The 18,998-nt window shown below is 35.3% G+C and overlaps 1 protein-coding gene and 1 long non-coding RNA gene across 4 annotated transcripts; both read right to left on the bottom strand.

The window, feature by feature from the left end:
- Positions 1-2,082: 2,082 nt before the first annotated feature.
- Positions 2,083-3,926, bottom strand: LOC130469292 (uncharacterized). The gene is made up of 5 exons (XR_008929740.1): positions 3,156-3,926; positions 2,828-2,989; positions 2,575-2,700; positions 2,215-2,287; positions 2,083-2,117 (listed from the first exon to the last, which is right to left on the bottom strand). It is a non-coding gene; the product is annotated as an uncharacterized lncRNA (long non-coding RNA).
- Positions 3,927-4,266: 340 nt separating this feature from the next.
- LOC110780367 (alkaline/neutral invertase CINV1) lies at positions 4,267-13,114 on the bottom strand. 3 transcript variants are annotated; one of them, XM_056838378.1, is made up of 8 exons: positions 12,744-13,114; positions 10,421-10,861; positions 9,569-9,988; positions 8,782-9,105; positions 7,465-7,837; positions 6,081-6,778; positions 5,456-5,951; positions 4,267-5,393 (listed from the first exon to the last, which is right to left on the bottom strand). In XM_056838378.1, exons 2-5 carry the CDS (start codon positions 10,853-10,855, stop codon positions 7,589-7,591), a joined length of 1,428 nt encoding a protein of 475 aa, XP_056694356.1. In that variant the 5' UTR covers positions 10,856-10,861; positions 12,744-13,114; the 3' UTR covers positions 4,267-5,393; positions 5,456-5,951; positions 6,081-6,778; positions 7,465-7,588. The 3 variants fall into 3 exon arrangements, with proteins under 3 accessions (XP_056694356.1, XP_056694357.1, XP_056694358.1); XM_056838379.1 differs by having other exon boundaries at positions 5,478-5,951; XM_056838380.1 differs by having other exon boundaries at positions 5,918-5,951.
- Between the last annotated feature and the right edge of the window lie 5,884 nt (positions 13,115-18,998).

Raw genomic sequence — 18,998 nt, 5'->3', positions numbered from 1 at the left:
CTTTGACCTCAATTTTCTACTAATTAAAATTCAAAATTATTATACAAAGTATTATTAGGTTTGTCTTAATATATATTTTAAATATATCAATTTTTTATAATTTTTACTAATACATAATTATAAGTATTGATGGTCAAAGTTATGCGTTGGCAAACGTAAAAGTCAAAACGGTGCAACTATTTAGGAACGGAGAAAGTATACTACATTGCTACCTACTCCGTACAACATATCTTTAGGGATGCTGCAACTCACTGTACAGATTTGACGGAAGAGGAATTTATCACACACCATAATGAATGTTTTCTCCCTTGCCTGCTCAATTATCAACTAAATCTCCCAAACTCTCTGTCTAAGGTCTCAAATCTGACAAATTTTTAACTTACTGCTGTCTTTGATTTGGACTCAGCATTTTTTTTACCATTGTAATGTCTAGTTGAATCCAAATGAGAATAAACAACTCCAATGTGCACACAACAATAGTACACACAATGACACAACAATAGTAAAATCAACGTGTCTATTATGCTTAAATTTTCTCATAATCTTATTTATTACTATAAATACAATGATTTTCAATCGGTCGGGTCCAAACGGGTTCGGTCGGGTTTTGACCCATTACTTTTCGGGTTGCTCGGATTCGGATAAAATCGGGTTACGGTCACAAAATCTTGTTCAGGACCCAATATTTTTGGATCGGGTTCGGGTTGATTTTCGGGTCGGGTCGATTTTAACAGCTCTACTTACGTGTAATACTCTCCAACAAGCTCCAGTACAAAACTAATCAATAATCTTTCTGAAAACTATAACAAAGACAGAGAGTTCAAAATGTTAGCTCAACCCAATGAAAAACTCCAATGTATAAACTATAAAATGATAACTGAAACAATCTCGGAGTAACAAATTCTGTTTCTTTGATAACAGTCCAAACTTTCATAAATGAGTAAAATAAAACCAGTCAACTTTGAAGAAATAATGGTCAGAGTTCAAATATGCTTCAGAGGTAAAGCAGAACAAACAAAAGCCGAAAACTACCTTGTAAGTTTTATAACTTCAAGTCAAGATTACAATTTAAGAATGCACCAACAACAAAAATGCAGGAAGCTGAACTTAAAAGGTAAATTTATCTGCTAGTCTGGGCGATGATAAAGGTCGCAAGTTGCGACAACATTTAGTTGTCGCAATCTTACGTGTCGCAGTTTAATTGGTACATATAGGCGCCACGTAGGATACACGTCATTATAATATTTTTACTATCAATGCAATATTTCTACTATGAAATATGTAAATAAGGTAGTCGATATGAATAAAGAAACAAATTAGAATATTAAGATTTTCCTACTTTTTTTTATAACAAGTATAATAGATAATATAAGTTAAATATTTTAATTTCCAATTTAAATCATGACACATAAGCATGCCATGTCATCATTGTGACACGGCTTAAAGGTCGCATGTTGCGACCTTTATCATTTTCGTATCTGCTATAAGGTAAGCACATCTATTTCTAGAGCACAAAGGTTGAGATAAAATCTAAATACATCAGCATATTCAAAATCTAGAAGCTCTAAAAAATGATCTCATCATTGAACCTCTAAAAAATTAAAGCTACCACATTGTAGAGAGAAACAAAATTCAGCAGTAGTATCGTACTGATCACAATCAGAACATGTTTGGTATGAATTTAGGAAACGAAATGGATTGGAAACATTTAAGAAAGAGAAACGGTAATGTTAAGTGTTACCATTATTTGTTGTTTGGTATACTCAAGGAAAGCCATCTCTTGTATCAAATTAGTGATTGAGGAGGGTAACACTTTGTTACCTCAAGGTTAGCAATGGTAACAAATTGGTGGTAATGGTTAGCCTTCAGAAATGGAATGTGTTATCCATCTCTCATACAGTCATACCAAACAATAGGTAACGGAATTAGTTAATTGATTTCATTTCCAACCCTTGAAAAATGTTATACCAAACATGCTCTCAATATCTACAGATTCTTTCCAAAAATGGAGGTAATTGCTCGAAGTACCAAAATCAACCCCTCTAAAGCTTTCACTTCCTTTAACCTGATGCAGCTTCTTCTAGCTTCTTCTAGCTTCCTTTATTCGACTTGAGTACCTGAGCAAATCAAAACAACCATTAGATAAACACCCTAAAAGAAAAATAAACGAGCTACTCATCACAAGTATCAACTGTATTATCCCTAACTGTATACCCTCTCTGAAACTGGTCTTGAAACGGCATGGAACATTGCAGACGTATCTTCACAATCCAGTTAACTAGCCTATCTTCACAATTACAAACAATGAAACAACCAACACAAATCAATAAAAGCTCACTCTGAACTCATAGAAGAAATAGATCAGTAAAGCAATCAATTTATAAAATATAAACCCAATCAGTTAACACAAGGCACATCTATTTACCTCTTCTTTTTTTGTTTTGTTTTTTTGATGCAAAGCCAGGCAACACCATAAATTAAACAGTTAACAAGTTACATCCCCATAAGTCAGGGAGGTTTTTCCCCCTGGATTACAGAAACCAGAAAATCACAAGGACTATTAAGCAAACTTACCTCTTCTGTTGAACTGTCAGAATCTGCCAATGTCATTAAGTTACTAGGAATCTGAGCTGGAGGCCATAGTCCATCAGGCCCAACAATCACATCAACAGCCAACTCTCCCTTCAGGACTTGCACAACCTGAAATCAATTATAAGAAAATATAGAAAATACACCAATGGAATTTTATAATAAGAAACCATGCATATATATCAGAAACAACAAATAATATAAGTAAATAAAAACATAGATTTCTAACTCACTTTACCTGGCTCATTGTCGGACGATCTTCGACATTCTGACGGGTGCAGCAAAGAGCACAGGTGATGATCACATCTGTCTGCTGTTTATCGAATTGCTCTAAACGGCAATCGATAAACTGCGACGGAGAGGCCTGACTCTCAAAGGCAACTCGAATGACATTATTTGCCTATAAAAATTTCATTTGGGTGAGAAAACTATAAATAAAAAAACAATAATTAACAAATTAAATCAAGTAACCACTTGTACACCACCCCAAATCCCTGTGGATGTTTATAGCTTGGTGGGTGGGTTAATCAGAAAGAAGGAAAAGGATGATAGTGGTTGGACCTTACCACAATTTAAGGAGCAAGGTTATTACATGGTTACATTCTTCTCCTGAAAGTTGTGATTCTGGTAGGTAATTGACCATTAAAAGAGTTAAAAGCTAGTTTCACTGGAAAGGATTGACCAAAGAAGTCAGGCAATTTGTGGGGAAATGTCACATTTGTCAAGCTTCTAAGTATAATTCTGCAGCCAAGCTTGGGTTGCTCCAAACCCCTACCCATTCCAAAAGCTGTGTGGAATGATATCAGTATGGATTTCATTACTAAACTTCCTAAATCAGGAAGCAGTGATGTGATCTTTGCGGTGGTAGGGAGGTTGAGTAAGTAGAGTCATTTTATACCCTTATCAAATCCATTCACGGCAATACAAGTTGCACAAGCATATCTAATGTTTTTAAGCTACATGGATGGCCTAGAAGCATTGTGAGTGACATGGATGTTTTTCTCAGTCAGTTCTGGAAAGGGAAATTCAGCTTACATGGTAACTGATGGTCAAACATATGTCAACAGGTGTTTGGAACCCTCCTTTAGAGGTTGGTTTCAAGATAAGTGGGCTAATCTCAATGGTGAGTTGCCTAGAAAGTTGTCTCATTTAGCAGGGGATCTTCAGGGTTGGGCTAAGGAAGTCTTTGGGGATGTTTTTAAATCTAAGGCTAGGATTCTTTCCTGAATTAAAGGTGTCCAATTATCACTTGAAAATGATCCGTTGAATTCCTTTCTATTCGATCTTGAGAATTCCCTGTCATCAGAGTTAGAGGCTATTTTAGACAGGGAAGAATAACGTACTCTGGGCAACAAGAGCTAGGTCAGATTGGTTGCTTTTGGGAGATAGAACTACCTAGTTTTTCCACTTGTCTTCGATCCTTAGAAGAAAGAACAATAATATCCATTTCCTAAAAAATGTTATCTTCTGATAATTGCCAGTTGCAAGAGTCATTTTTCTCTCAAAATTCTATTCACTGCTCCCAAATCCCTTCTCAGGCCGAAATTAAAGATGCCATCTTTTCTCTTGGCCTGTCTAAAGCGCCGGTGCACTTGTATTCCAACAGTTCTGGGAGGTAGTGGCCACTGGCAAATGATATAACCAAACAATTTTCCAAAACAAGAGTATTCCTGAGGGTATGAACAAGTGTTCTATTGTGCTTATCCCCAAAGTTAACCAGCTGGTCAAGATCTCAAATTTCAGACCCATAAGCCTGTTAAACACTTGCTACAAAGTCATTACGAAAATCCTTATTCAAAGAATTAGGTCGCTTCTTCATTGTAGTTTTATCCCTGGCAGGAGTTGTGAGTCCAATCTCATTGTTGCCACTGAGATTCTACACTCTATGAATAAAAACAAAGGTAAGAAGGGGTTCTTTGCGATTAAACTTGATCTTGAAAAGGCCTACGACACGCTTGAGTGGCCGTTCATTCACCTGTGTCTCCAATTCTTTGATTTTGATCAAGATACTATCTCTCTCATTATGACTTGTGTCTCATCCGGGTCTTCTTCAATCATTATCAATGAAAGTCACTCTTCTCCTTTCAAACCCACCAGAGGGATCCGCCAAGGGGACCCGTTGAATTTCTTGACAATAAATCTTGACTCCCTTCAAAGTCAGAGGGGGTCAAACCGAGATGTCTCACCTTCTCTTTGCGGACGATGTAATGTTAATCCATAAACTCTTGTCTCAACTCCTTTTTTGATATGTCTGGCCAAATAACAAACCCAGAAAAAAGTTCCATGGTCTTTTCAAAAAATACAAATGTGGTAATCATTGACGAGTATGAGCAGCAGCTGCAAATCAAATATTCCTCCAGCCTTGGTACATACTTGGGATTTCCCCTTCAAGCCAGGAAACCGTCTAGAGCTAAACTTTCTTTTATTATTGATAAATTGAGTTCTAAATTAGCCTCTTGGAAGTCGAACACTCTGTCAAAAGCGAGTCAGGCTCTTTTTATTCAATCTTCCCTCCTTGCTATTCCTAGATATTACATGCAGGTTTTCCAGTGCCCTAAAGTTCTTACTGCTAAGCTTGACTCTATATGCTCCCCCTTCAAGGTTTGGTTCAAAAAGTTCATGCTTGCTGGTAAATCAGGTTCTACAATTATTCCCATTAATGTCTCAAAACAAGGCACAAGTTCAGTACTTAGTGCGATGGATAATTGTTGGTTTGCCCTCCCTACTGTGCAAGTAGGCAACCCCCTCTGCAACGCCATTCGCGATTCTCCATCTCCGTTTCCAATTCAATGTTGATTCAATATCTGTAATAACAAAAAAATAAATAATTAATAATCATTTATAAAAGAATCTATTAAATACTTACTATCATGTAAATGATGATATACTGTTTTGTTTGGATAATAGCGATATACAATAAGCTTTTCCGTCTGAGTAGTACAATGTCCTACAATCTGAGCAATATTGGCATTATTAAGATACGGCATTAATTGAATTTCAGCCTGAAATTCATTAAGCCCTTGGGTGCTATCTTCCCGCTTTCTTTTAACAGCCACCTCCATCCCAGCCAATTCTCCCTTGTACACCACCCCAAATCCCCCTCTCCCTATTACTCTATTCTCATCAAACTGATTAGTTGCTTCCGCCAACTCTTCGTATAGATGAGTGCCTACACCAACATCTACACTGCCCTTCTTCTTTCTACGGTAATAAAAGAAGAGCACTAACAAAATAATCAGCAAAATGATTCCTAATAGGGAAAGGGAGGAGATTGCTAAGCCTTCCCATACACCCTTGGATATGGAAGACGATTCGGAAGACGACTGACCCAAAAGCTGGCGACCATGGCGAAAGGGAACCTCCTGAAGATTGCGAATGGAAATTATATTATAGCATAAAGTAGGAAACAGAGAAGCAAGAATCTCAAAAAAAAAAATCGAAAATTGATGAAAGATACACAAAACTCCATGAAAAGAGAGAAAATTATATACCGGGTGATATTTCAGAGCCTCAGCATTAGAACGAGCTTCCTCCACTATAATATGCCCTGCTACATGTTGCTGATGATTTCCAATAACATCGTTGCCTTCAGTATGCATGTTGCAGGTGCTTCCTTCAATGCTCTTGAGGTTCTTAGCCAAGGGTGAACACCTAATAACATCGTTGCTTTCAGTATAACAGAATCCGGATGCAGCGTTTCTTCCAAAAACAGTCTCTGATGAATCTCCCACGAGGCAGTAGCATCTTCAATGGTTATGGTAGAGCTGCGTTTTCTGTAAAATTCTTTGCAGTCCATTGATGCTGATGCTTGTATCGGTATCACACGCCTGCTTAAGATTGCAATGCAGTTCCCAAGGAAGAACCACCTGAAGTCCATGCAGGCAAGGCTGGCATTGCTGATGAAATAACCACCTCGTAAGGACAAGAACTTAAACAACCAATCCAGAATTGGCTCCGGGGTTATATTGAACTTGTTTAAAGCAGTGTGAGAGTATTCTTCTGTTTCGTATAAGTATATGTTACTCAGCTGGGTATAATCAAGCCAGTAATAGGTTCCAATATGGTAACTAAGTGGTTTGATCTTATCCAGCAATTCTTTGTTCTCGAGCACATCTTTCAACATGTGTTTAGCACATCTATATGCAAAAAACAATAGAGTCTGAATCTCAATTGGATACCCATATATTACCTGCCCAATCAATGAATATGGATGGATGAAGTTAGTAAGTACACAGAAGCAGGCATATTGACAAACAATTAAGGGTGATGATAAAGGTCGCAAGTTGCGACAACATTTAATTGTCGCAATCTTACGTGTCGCAGTTTAATTGGTACATATAGGCGCCACGTAGGCCATGCGTCATCAGAATATTTTTACTATCAATTCAATATTTTTACTATAAAAATATATAAATAAGGTAATCAATGTAAAGAAGGAAACAAATTAGAATATTAAGATTTTCCTACATTTTTTTGAAAGGTATATAATAGATTATATAAGTTAAATATTTTAGTTTCCAATTTAAATCATGACACATAAGCATGCCATGTCATCGTTGTGACACGGCTTAAAGGTCGCATGTTGCGACCTTTATCATTTTCGAACAATTAAAACATGTCTCTCAGCAGTTATGTTTTCTTTGACTATCATATCTGTTCGTTTGAGGTTTTAAGCTCAATCAGAAGTATTTCTATTTCTTAGGTCAAAGGAGTGATTCAATCTGAAACAGAGTAAGCATGAGCTTTGTAGTTTCAATGTGCTAGTTAAAGATATGCACTTGCAAACTTTTCTGTATTATGATCGAAATTATATTCGGGTACAAACGCAGGTTTATTTAATACCAGAAGAAACGGAAAGGATGACAAGAAACTTACCATCCTTCTACCTATAATACAACTTGCATCTGCACTGAGTAGTAACTGGTAAATGTCAAGGATCAATTTCATGCCTTTTTGCACTTCAGGCATATCTTCCAGTGGATGATCTCTTGTGCGTTTTTCATATGATTGCAACAGAATAATCACCGAGAACCCCAAAACCAGTAGGTGCCACTGTTCCAGTTGCGGTGCCACCACAAACAGCTACCAATATTTCCTTCACACATTGGCACTCTTTATCTATCTCAACCTTGAGGCTTGCTGGCATAACACCTTCTCCAAGAGTAAAGTTACCTATATTTTCACAACCTTGAATATGGAGGGTTTTCAGCAAGAAAATTTTCACAATCACAATGTCCCTCGTGAAAACCTGCACACATTTCGTGATAACATAGAAATAAGTACATTCCCTCACGATTTAACTTAAGAACGTCAAAGATATGTTGTATATTAACAAAGTGGAATTCGAGAGAATTAAAAATATAATTGCAAAGATATTCCTAGCTAACATATTTCAATATCTTCTGCCTTTATTAATTGGTGTTCTATTTCAAACCATGTATCTCAACAACACTAGAGTTTCAAGTTTTTTTTTTTTTTTTGATGCAAGCTGGGCGATTAGATTAACACAAAAAGAAGTCAGGGAGGTTTGTCCTCCATAATTACAGACATAGCAAAGTCAGGGACTTGCTCAAGCACAAGTCTATTAAGAGTTTCAAGTTTTGTTTCTCTATTATTAAATTGCATGCCCCTTTTTATCGACGTGTTACCTAGCAACTCCTTACATCTCATTAACTTTTTTTTTCTTAGCTCTGGTTAATGACACATATTTAGCATGTGGACAGGAAATTTTGGTGGTTAATGACACCTATATACCCACAGAGAATCCATGCAAAAGGACAAATCAAATTACCTACGTCCGAAACCCTTATTAATCTATCAGGTGGATGCACAAAGATTTCTGTAAAAAGTTCCATGTCCAATAATCTTGGAGAACGATCTTAGAGATGCAACTCTTGTACTTTATCAAAACCTGCCAGTCTTAAAGAACTATTTGACAAATCACTATAGAACAGCTAAGCATGTACATGAATGACACAGGCAAGATGGATGGCACATGCAAGAATACCACCAATGCAAAATCGGCAAGCCTAGTTCTGCGCCGTGTTGCAAATCTAAAGCTTTTTAAGAACACCTATATCTACATTGCCATCCATTTTCAATTTCAACTTTCAAGCTTTGATGGGTTGATCAATTTAACATCAATCATTAGTTCATTACCAGAAGAAAAGGCAAGGGTGAATAGAAAAGTACCATCCATTTCATGCCTTTGTGCATTTCAGGGATATCTGCCAGTGAGTAATCTCTGGTGTGTTTGTCATATGATTGCAGAAAAATGATCCACCAGAACCCAAGATCCATAGGTGCTACTCTTCCAGTTGTGGTGCCACCATATTCAGCAACTAGCATTTCCTTCACATGTTCACACTTCTCATCTATCTCAAGCATGAACCTTGTTGGCATCAGTGGCATTACACCTTCTCTAAGAATAAAATTATTTATCTTCTTTCCACGAGCTAGAAATTGGAGGGTTTTCAGCAAGATTTTATTCACAACGTCAAAGTCCACCACGAAAACCTGCACAGATTTTTAGTGGAAACGCAGAAATTAGTACTTTCCTCATGATGCAACTCAAGAATATTGAGACGTGCTGGGTGTTGATGGAATGAAGTTGAGAGTTCCTAAGTGAGACCAAATTTATAAACCTTAACATTTGCAGATTTTTATTAATACATAAGGTTAGGAAATTAGTTGGTTAATAACACATATTTCTCCATTGATCATCCATGCAAAAAGGACTGACCTATTGCCTACATCCAAAACCCCTATTATAATCTTGTCAGGTGTAATACACAGGGATTTTTTCATAAGTTCCGTCTCCAATATTCTCGGAGAACAATCTTTAGACAAGTGCATCATCTCTTATGATTTTTCGAAACCTAGCAATTTATAGAGCTACTTGGAGAAATCCCTTTGAATAGGTAATACCTAAAACATCAATCATTACCAAAGAAAAGGAAAGGGTGAACAAGAAATTTACCTTCCTTCTATCAGTCATACAGTACGCATCTGCAAAGAGTAGTGATGGGAAATTGTCAAAACCGTCAGAGAGGCATAGGTCAGCAATCCATTTCATGCTTTTCTGCATTTCAGGTGTATCTGCCAATGAGTTATCGCTTGTGCAATTGTCGTATGATTGCAGCAAAATAATCCAGCAGAACCAAGAATTAGTAGGTGCTACTCTTCCAGTTGTGGTGCCATCATAATCAGCTACCCACATTTCCTTCACTCTACCATACTTCTCTTCAACCTCAACCTTAAAGCTCGCTGGCATTACACCTTCTCCAAGAGTAAAGTTATCTCTGTTCTTTCCGCAGCCTTGAAGTTGGAGGGTTTTCAGTGATAATTTTTCTACAATGTACGTCTCTGGGGTTTCTTTCATTAGACATGCTAGTGCACTCTACACAAATTTTCAGTGGAAACACAGAAATTAGTACTTTTCCTCACGATTTAACTTAAGAATATCAAAGTCATCCTGGTTACTTATGGAAGAAGTTTGAAAGTTCCTTGGCTATTGAAATTTTTTAGAAAAACATAATCATTGCGGGTTTTATTAATAAATAATAATGCAGGGATCAGGAAATTTTTGGTTATGACAAATATAAATCCATTGAGCCTCCAAACAAAAGGGATTAACTTAATTGCCTACATCCAAAACCCGTGTTACGATCTTGTCAAGTAGAGCCATGGACAAGAATTTGTTTAATTAGTGCCATGTCCAATAGACAAGTAGTGCATCATCTCTCTTGTGATTTTACAAAACCTGCTACTTTTATAAGAACCTACATCAATCATTACCAGAAGAAAAGTAGATGGTGAATAAGAAACTTACCATTTCTTTATCAATCATACAGCATGGATCTGCACAGAGTAGTGATGGGACAGTGTCAAAACCATCAGAGAGGCACAGGTCACAGATACATTTCATGCCTTTTTGCACTTCAGGCGTATCTACCAGTGAGTAATCTCTTGTGCGTTTTTCATATGATTGCAGCAAAATAGGCCACCAGAATAAAGAATCAATAGGTACTACTCTTCCCGTTGCGTTGCAATCATAATCAGCAACCCGCAATTCTTTCACACTTTTATACTTCTCGTCTATCTCTACCTTGAAACTTACTAGCATCAAACCTTCTCCAAGTGTAAAATTGTCTTTCTTCCTTCTCCGGCGTTGAAGTTGGAGGATTTTCAGCAAGAAAATTTTCATAATGTTGGCCTCTGGGGTGTTTTCTATTAGACAAGCTACCACACTAGGAACATCCCTCATGAAAACCTGCACACAATTTCAGTGAAAATGCAGAAATTAGTGTTTTTCCTCACTGTTAAACTGATGAATATCAAAGACATGCATGCTGGTTATATAGAAGAAGTTTGAAAGATCCTTAGCTGTTGCAAAACTTTAGAGATCAAGAATCACTGCGGATTTTAATACAGGAGATCGGGAAATTGTTGGTTAATGACATCTATATAGCCATCGAGTATCCAAGCAAAAGGGACTTATCTAATTGCCTACATCCGAAACCATCTTGTCAGGTCAGGTGTTATACACAAGGATTTTTTAAATAAATTACATGTCTGATAGACAAGTAGTGCATCACCTCTCACTTTTTTTTTCAAAGCCTGCTAATTTTATAGAGCTATGTTTGGACAAATCCCTTTAGAACAGCTAAGCACGTAGACCAATGACAAAGGCAAGCCTTTTTAACATAGATGATGCATACAAGCATACCAACAACTTAAATTCGACAAGCCTAGTTCTGTATCGTGCTGCAAATCTAATATCATCAAATCGGGGGAGATTCATAACAGCTACAAGTTACCTCCACATTATACTTGCTTTAGTTAAGCTATAAAAAATGTTAATCCTACCAGTATACTACTATACGTGAATGATTAAGGAAACATTAAGATACTTTTCAAGGTTACCCTGTAGCATCTGCATTGCATTACATACAAATTGCATTACATTAAGATACTTTTCAAGGTTACCCTGCAGCATCTGCATTGCATTATGATAAACTAGACTATATATGTATATTTAGTCTATCACATTAATACGGATTATCACATTGCACAACATTTAGTCTAGTTAACGCAAAAAAAAAAAAAAAAAAAAAAAAAAAAAAAAAAAATCGTCTAATGTCAATTTGAATATTCCACCTTTGTGACTAAAAATTTTACAAAGTATGTAACTAAAACTATAATTATTATACAACAGGTTTATTGTTTTGTCATTCTAATTCGTATCTATGCGGATCAAATTACTCATGTGATTTTTTTCTTCTTTAACACAAACTAGAAAAGGTATCGATTATGCCATCGGCTTAAGATGATTAAAATAAAAAGCTCCAATAGCCACAAAAATACATATTGTTCCAAAGTAAAATAAAACAGCGCGCAGCTAACCAAGAAATTTCAAAAATAGAGTTATTCATATTCCATTTCTGCTGAACTAGTACTCCCTCCATTCCTAAAAGTTCTTTTCGTTTCTTTTTTTGTCATTACTAAAAGTTCTTCCGGTTTCTATTTTTGGACATGACTTTTTACCATAAATTTCTCCACCATCCCTTATTTAATTCATTCACATTTCTCCATTCACCCACCCAACCTCACTTTTATGATTTTTTATTACTTTATTAAAATTATCTTCTCCCTCCTTCATTTCTTTGTTACTTTCCTTCATTTCTTTATTACCAGATTATTACTCTTACAACCAATCATTACAGTATTCCATTTTCTTAATTTTCACCCCAAATCTGGAATGGGAATAACAAATAGGAACAGAGGGAGTACTAATTCATACTATTTGACAATTTGATCCAAAATCCACTTTTTGTGACTAAAAACACGTCTAAAGTTACCCTGCATCTGAAAAAAAAAAAAATAAGATTGTGGAACCAGCAACCGTTAACATGGTTTAACAACGACGAAGCAGTAGTGAAAACTTTGCTCAATTTTTGATTTGTGGATAATCAAAAGAATCAAATTATCAGCTAACAAATTCTGAATAACAATTAACAAACACGGAAAACAAAAAATAAAACTACTCGAAGGTTGACAAATCCATGAAAATGAGAAGTTCTAAAACAACAACATAAAACAATTCGATGAAAAGTTAGTGTTAGAAACAATTTTAAAGGAACAGAAAACTGTACATTACTTCCGGTGCTCCCGAACAGTTCGTAGCAGCCGACGGTGAACTCCAACTCTTCTCCGACGAAGAAGAAGTAGTTTCTTCGAGAGTTATGGCGGAGCTGCTACTTTCTCTCTCTTTGAAGACTTCGTCGACGGTGAAAATGGCCTGCCGTCGAGGATATTTCTCCGACGCCGGCGGAATATCGCCGAGTTTTTCTGGTGAGTTAGGGAAGGTGTTTCTGGAAAGATTTATTTGAAAAAAGGACAATGTGATTTGATTTTGCCAAGGTGATTCTGTTGGAATTGACTGACAAAGAGGTACATGCATACGGAGGAGTACGTTCCACACCACGGCTTCCACCACTATTCCGTGTACTCTGAATTTGTGATTTTACAGCTGTATTAATTGGAGTACTCAGTTTAATACACAAAATGACACTTCTCTACTGTATTACACAATGGCTTCGTAATTTTTTCGATTTATTTTTTAACTATTTCTATGATTAATATTAAAATGCACATAAAAAAATTGATTAATTGAGTTGATGTTAAAATAAAATTATTGAATCTATTTTGGATTGATTTTTAGTTGCAAAATTGTGTACTATGTGACCGAAAAATTGATCACAAATTCTTATTTACAAAGGGCGTACAATAAATATTGTATATTAGAGTAAAAGTTAACTCAAAATATTTAAAAGTTAAGTTTATATACGTAAAAGTTATCTAGTTTTTAGTGATAAATTTTTTCATTTCAGTAAAACTTATTTCTTCAAAACTACTAATAATGTATAAAATTAATCATTTAACCATATCTATCAACTTTTTTTTACTAATATAAAAGTTAATCAAAACTAGGTAAAAGTTACAAAAAAAAAGGGTAAATGTTATCTTAAAAAAAAATGCACGCAAGACCTTTTGAAAATTTATACGAGGTGTAAACTAATTTTAAACTAGGTAAAAAATCTACTCGGTACAAAAATGATTGATTTCATCAAGAGTTTACCACCCAAAATCTGATTTTATATGAACCCTTAAAAATCAGTGCATGTGATAATAATTGTTACTCTTTCCGTAATTATTTAAGGGATACATTTTACCGAATATGAGTATTAAGAAAAAGAATTGAATGAAATAAAGTAATAAAATAAGTGGGGTTGGTAGATATTTTTATAAATAAAACAAGTAGGGACCATGTCATTTTAGGGGGAGGGGTAGGGTGTAGTTTTAAAATTATTTGTTTAATAGGGTGGGGCACATATGATAGTATTAGATAGATTATTTAAGTAGATGTTGGGATTGATAAGTTACTAAAAATACAAGTGTATATATCTCTTAAATAACCAACATAAGTTGGTGGAGTTGGTGGGGAACTCACCTTGTGACTTGGAGGTCACAAGTTCGAGCCCCATCAACTGCGAAATGCTTGGGAGTGGCTCAAGTGATGACCTGCGGAGCTGGGCTGGTTAACCTGTGCTAGGTGCTGGTTCAGTTAGGGTCCCTTCTTCTTACCTATTAAAAATATATATATATATATCTTAAATAAATACGGCCGAAAGAGACAAGTGTATCCCTTAAATAATTAAGGAGGGACTATATCGAAGACTTGAAGTAAAACAAATTTGATGCAATTGAATTGGGGAAGCCCAACATCTCAACAAGGAAAGATAAAACAAAAGAAGCAGAACTATGGGGGAATGAGACATCTACAATACGATTAAGAGCTAAAGGAATATCATTCAAGATAACAAGTTTTATTATAGGTTGAGCCACCTCATGGTTGGTGAGCCAGTTTACAGCACGGTTACCTTCTCTATAAACATGGATCACAAGCATTTCCCAATCAGTCTTGTAGTTTACCAATACAAAGATTGTTGGCTAATAAAGGCCTCGCATAAGGGATGTGACCTCTGCTCGAAAGTTAGTTATCAAAGCTGAAATAATATAACCGTTAGGAATTAAACACAACTTAGTTAAGTCGATAAGAATACGAAACGGACTTAGAGTCAAGTACAGGTCTTGTTTTGTTTATATGTTGTTTCCTAGTTTAATTAGAATTGTAATTAGGAAACTAATAGTATTTTGGTGTGTAACAATCTCTAGAACTATTTAGACTTGGGGAGCAAGTATAATTCTAGTAGATGAGGGTTTCTAGTTTAGTCTATAAAATAGGGTTTGGCCTAGCTAGAAAATAAGAGGAAAAAATATAGTGGTGGGAAGAATCATCAATTGAGGAGTTATTGTGTTATTTTGCAGGAACTTAATAATACGATAATATTTGAGGTAACTTTCCTTGCAAACACTTGTGTTCTTTCAATATTGTTTTTGTTATTTGTTTTACATTGTATTTGCGGGTTTGTCCCTGATTGTTTGTGGCACGCATTTGGTTACAACAATAACCTATAACTAGTTTTGGAGCCCGTTCAAAGAATGGGGGAATAAAGTGTTTGTTAAACCGTTTTTTTAAAGTGTTTGTTAAACCGTTTTTTTAAAGTGTTAATTTATTTGAGCGTTTGTGATTTTAGTTAGAGTATATGATTTATTTAGAGGTGATCAAATTTCTAAGTTGAAAAAATATATAAATTTATATGGTGAATTAATGTTAAGTGTTAAAGAGGTAGATGAAGTAGTAAATGTTGAATATGAATTCAATGGTGAATTTATGTTGGATGAGAAATATGAAGTGAAAGATATATTGAAGTTGTGAAATGCTTCGTATAACAAACAACAACATGAAAAATTGAAAATAAATTTAAAAATAAAAAATTCATGGATGAAAGAAGGAGATGACATGTGTCATCTAACAAAAAAATTATGGATGAAAGAAGGAGGTGACACGTGTCATCTAATCATGTATGGTTATCCTTTTTAAATACTAGGTATAGACTAGGTATAGATGGGTGATTGGGTGATAAATTCGTGATCAAAGAGTTATAGTAATGGAATTATATTTTTTAAAATGAAATAACATTGTCCATTAGACATAAGTATTTGCAATTTTCTCTTTACTATGGTTTTGGTCGGACTTTGTTAATTTGCGTGATTTTACTGTGTAACAATTTGTTTTTTGTGATGCGTTATTATTTACTCCGTCTGTTTCAAAAAAAAGGTTTATTGTTTTTTTTTTCTTCTTTTTGATGGTTTCTAAAAACGTTTCCAGTTTCTAGTTTAGCCATACATTTTTCTCGATTGCCATAAATTTGCGTGATAATAAATAGGAAATAATAATAGTAATGTTGCTGTTTATATTTTCACCAGGGTAGGTTTTGCTATAGTCAGAGGAGTGGGGCCCAGATTGTATCTCGGCTGCCCACTAAGGTCCTGTTTAGTTCACCTTATTTCTCCTGATCTGATCTGGTCTGATCTGATCTTATCTGGTCTGATCTGAACTTATTTTTTCTGATCTGATCTGATCTGATCTGGTCTGATCTGGTCTGATCTGATTCTTTATAACTAAGTTTAAACAAAAATCTACATTTATTAATCGGATTTTTCATGAAATACCCCTGAATTTTGGCGTAATTCACCAAATGCCCCTCGACTTTCAGAAATTCATAAAATACCCCTACTTCAATACTTAATGTATCAAATACCCCTATGACGTCATGAATCCTAATTAACCACCCATTAACCCATTTTTTTCCTAATTAATCCACTTGATTTCTAATTCAGCCATTTTTTTTCCTTTTTCCTTTTTTTTTCGGATTTTTCATGAAATACCCCCGAATTTTGGCGTAATTCACCAAATGCCCCTCGACTTTCAGAAATTCACCAAATGCCCCTCACAAATGACTTAATACCCAAAATACCCTTACTAATAATGCGCCGTTAGTCCTCCGTTAACCTAATTTCCAAATTCACCAAACACCCCTATTTTAATACTTATTTCACCAAATACCCTTATTCAGAAACTTAATTCACCAAATACCAATAACTTAAAATTACTCATTTTGATGCTCAACGACTAGTTTTTGTGTTTGAAAATTAGCCGTTGCTTATTGTTTGCTTATAAATACTCTTTTTCTGACGGTTTATTGTAGTTTTCCTATTATTTTGTTAATTTCATATCATTTTTGTCATGAGTTTTCTTTCAAAATCATCATCCACACCCAATGAGTCCACATATGTAAGAGTCCCAAATAAATTTTGTTATCATGGGAGAAAATTTGACATCCGAATATCTGATACAACACTCAATCTGAAGCTCCGGTACAACACTAAAACAGAAAACACTCCTAAAAACACCTCAAAACGTCGCAACTCTTCAAGAAAATAGCTACTTCTTTTGTACCTTATTCTTTATGTGACCAATTAATTATATTTACCACGCAATCGGAAGGTATTCCTTTTTCAATATGGGAAATATCTTTAACATATGCAAACAGATTAAAAATAAAGCTCTTATTAATTTTATTCTAACGCATATGTTCCAGCTACCTCGGCTTCTATTGCTTCCATGCCACATATTTAACGTTAACTCCCTTTTGTCTCCTGTCTCTACTGCCTCCAAACATCTTTCTTCAATCTCCTAACTTTCTCTCAACCTTACAGTCGAGGCATAAAGGTTTTCCCACTTTTCTTTTGAGCTAGGTCCTATTGACATGGTCAGATTTATGGACAAATGTCTATTTTTGGATTTGAGGGAACAAGAAAAAAAAATGAAACTAAGGTATGTTCCAAAGCTCATGAACCAGTGAAAAAACATGAATCTTGGCACAAAGATTTGCCTCCAAACTCAAGATTTTCACATCATGAATCCAAGTTGAAATCGAGGTTGTGATAAAAATGTATGTGTTATTGAACTTGATTTCTTAGTTTCTTTACCATTCGGACAATAAGAAAATTAAGGTGTTAGCTTTAGATTGATTACTTCAGCTTCACTTACATAAGATCCCTTTGAAAATGGGGTTTTTTGGCCTTTTGCTCAGCTAAAGTGCATTGTCTTTACTGGATGAGGCCTGAACTTATTGGATCATAATTGAAACTTACTGAGTGTTGTATCGGAGCCTCAGATGGAAATTTCCTCCCATAATATTAGAAATTGTTTGGGACTCTTACATATGTGGATTCATGGGTGTGGATGATGATTTTGAAAGAAAACTCATGACAAAAATGATATGAAATTAACAAAACAATAGAAAAACTACAATAAATAGTCAGAAAAGGGGTTTTTATAAGCAAACAATAAGCAACGGCTAATTTTCAAACATAAAAACTAGCCGCTGAGCATCAAAATGGGTAATTTTAAGTTATGTGTATTTGGTGAATTAAGTTTCAGAATAGGGGTATTATATGAAATAAGTAATAAAATAGGGGTATTTGGTGAATTTAAAAATTAGGCTAACGGAGGACTAACGGCGCGTCATTAGTAAGGGTATTTTGGGTATTAAGTCATTTGTGAGGGGCATTTGGTGAATTTCTGAAAGTCGAGGGGCATTTGGTGAATTACGCCATAATTCGGGGGTATTTCATGAAAAATCCGTTTTTTTTCCTTTTCTCTCTCCCCCATTTCTTCCTTGTTCTTCGTTGTTCTAAAGCTCAGTCTTCTTTCTGAGGTTCGTTGCTCTTCTCTCCCCATTCCTTCTCTGTTCTAAGGTCAGACATTTTCCTTGTTCTTCTCTTTTTTTCCAGTCCACTGACTTGCCCCCAAATCCCAGATTTTTTCTCCTTTCTCTCCCTATTTATTTGATTTTCTGTTGTTTAATTCAAAAGATACAATTTTTATACCTTCGAATCTCAATTTTTTTGTTTTAATTTTTCGGATCGATTACCTTTTCTCATTCAATTTTATTTCGATCTTTGTTTTAATTTGATTAATTTCTTGTAATTTTTTTCCCAAAGCAATTAATTGTTGGATCAATTAGTTGAACAATTTGTGAGATTAAATTTGATTTTGTTGGTGTGAATAGGAATGTCATCCCCACCGCAACCAACGTGAAGCTTAGCCAAAGCTTTGGAGTGAAACTGAAACGAAACCACCTCCGTATTATCCACCATAGCAGAGAGAAACCTCCATCGAATCACCTCAGAGCTTCTCTCATCTTGCTGGTGAGCTCGATTTGCGAGGATGGAAGAAGGAAGGAGAGAGAGAAAAGAAAAGAAAAGAAAACGAAGTAGTATTTGTTTTGCTGGGTTTGATTGGGAAGGTCATCACTTCAATTGAAGCAGTTGTCGTGCTTACAGCAATCATTTAGTCCATGAAAGTGGTCATTTTGCAATCGGGAGAGTAGATAAAGAAGAAATGAAGGAGGTGTAAGGGGAAGGAGGTGTAAGGG

The sequence above is a fragment of the Spinacia oleracea genome, chromosome 3, assembly GCF_020520425.1.
Source record: "Spinacia oleracea cultivar Varoflay chromosome 3, BTI_SOV_V1, whole genome shotgun sequence".
Lineage (NCBI taxonomy): Eukaryota > Viridiplantae > Streptophyta > Magnoliopsida > Caryophyllales > Amaranthaceae > Spinacia > Spinacia oleracea.
Note: the sequence above shows the minus strand (reverse complement) of the source record. Positions and strands in the feature narration are given on the sequence as shown.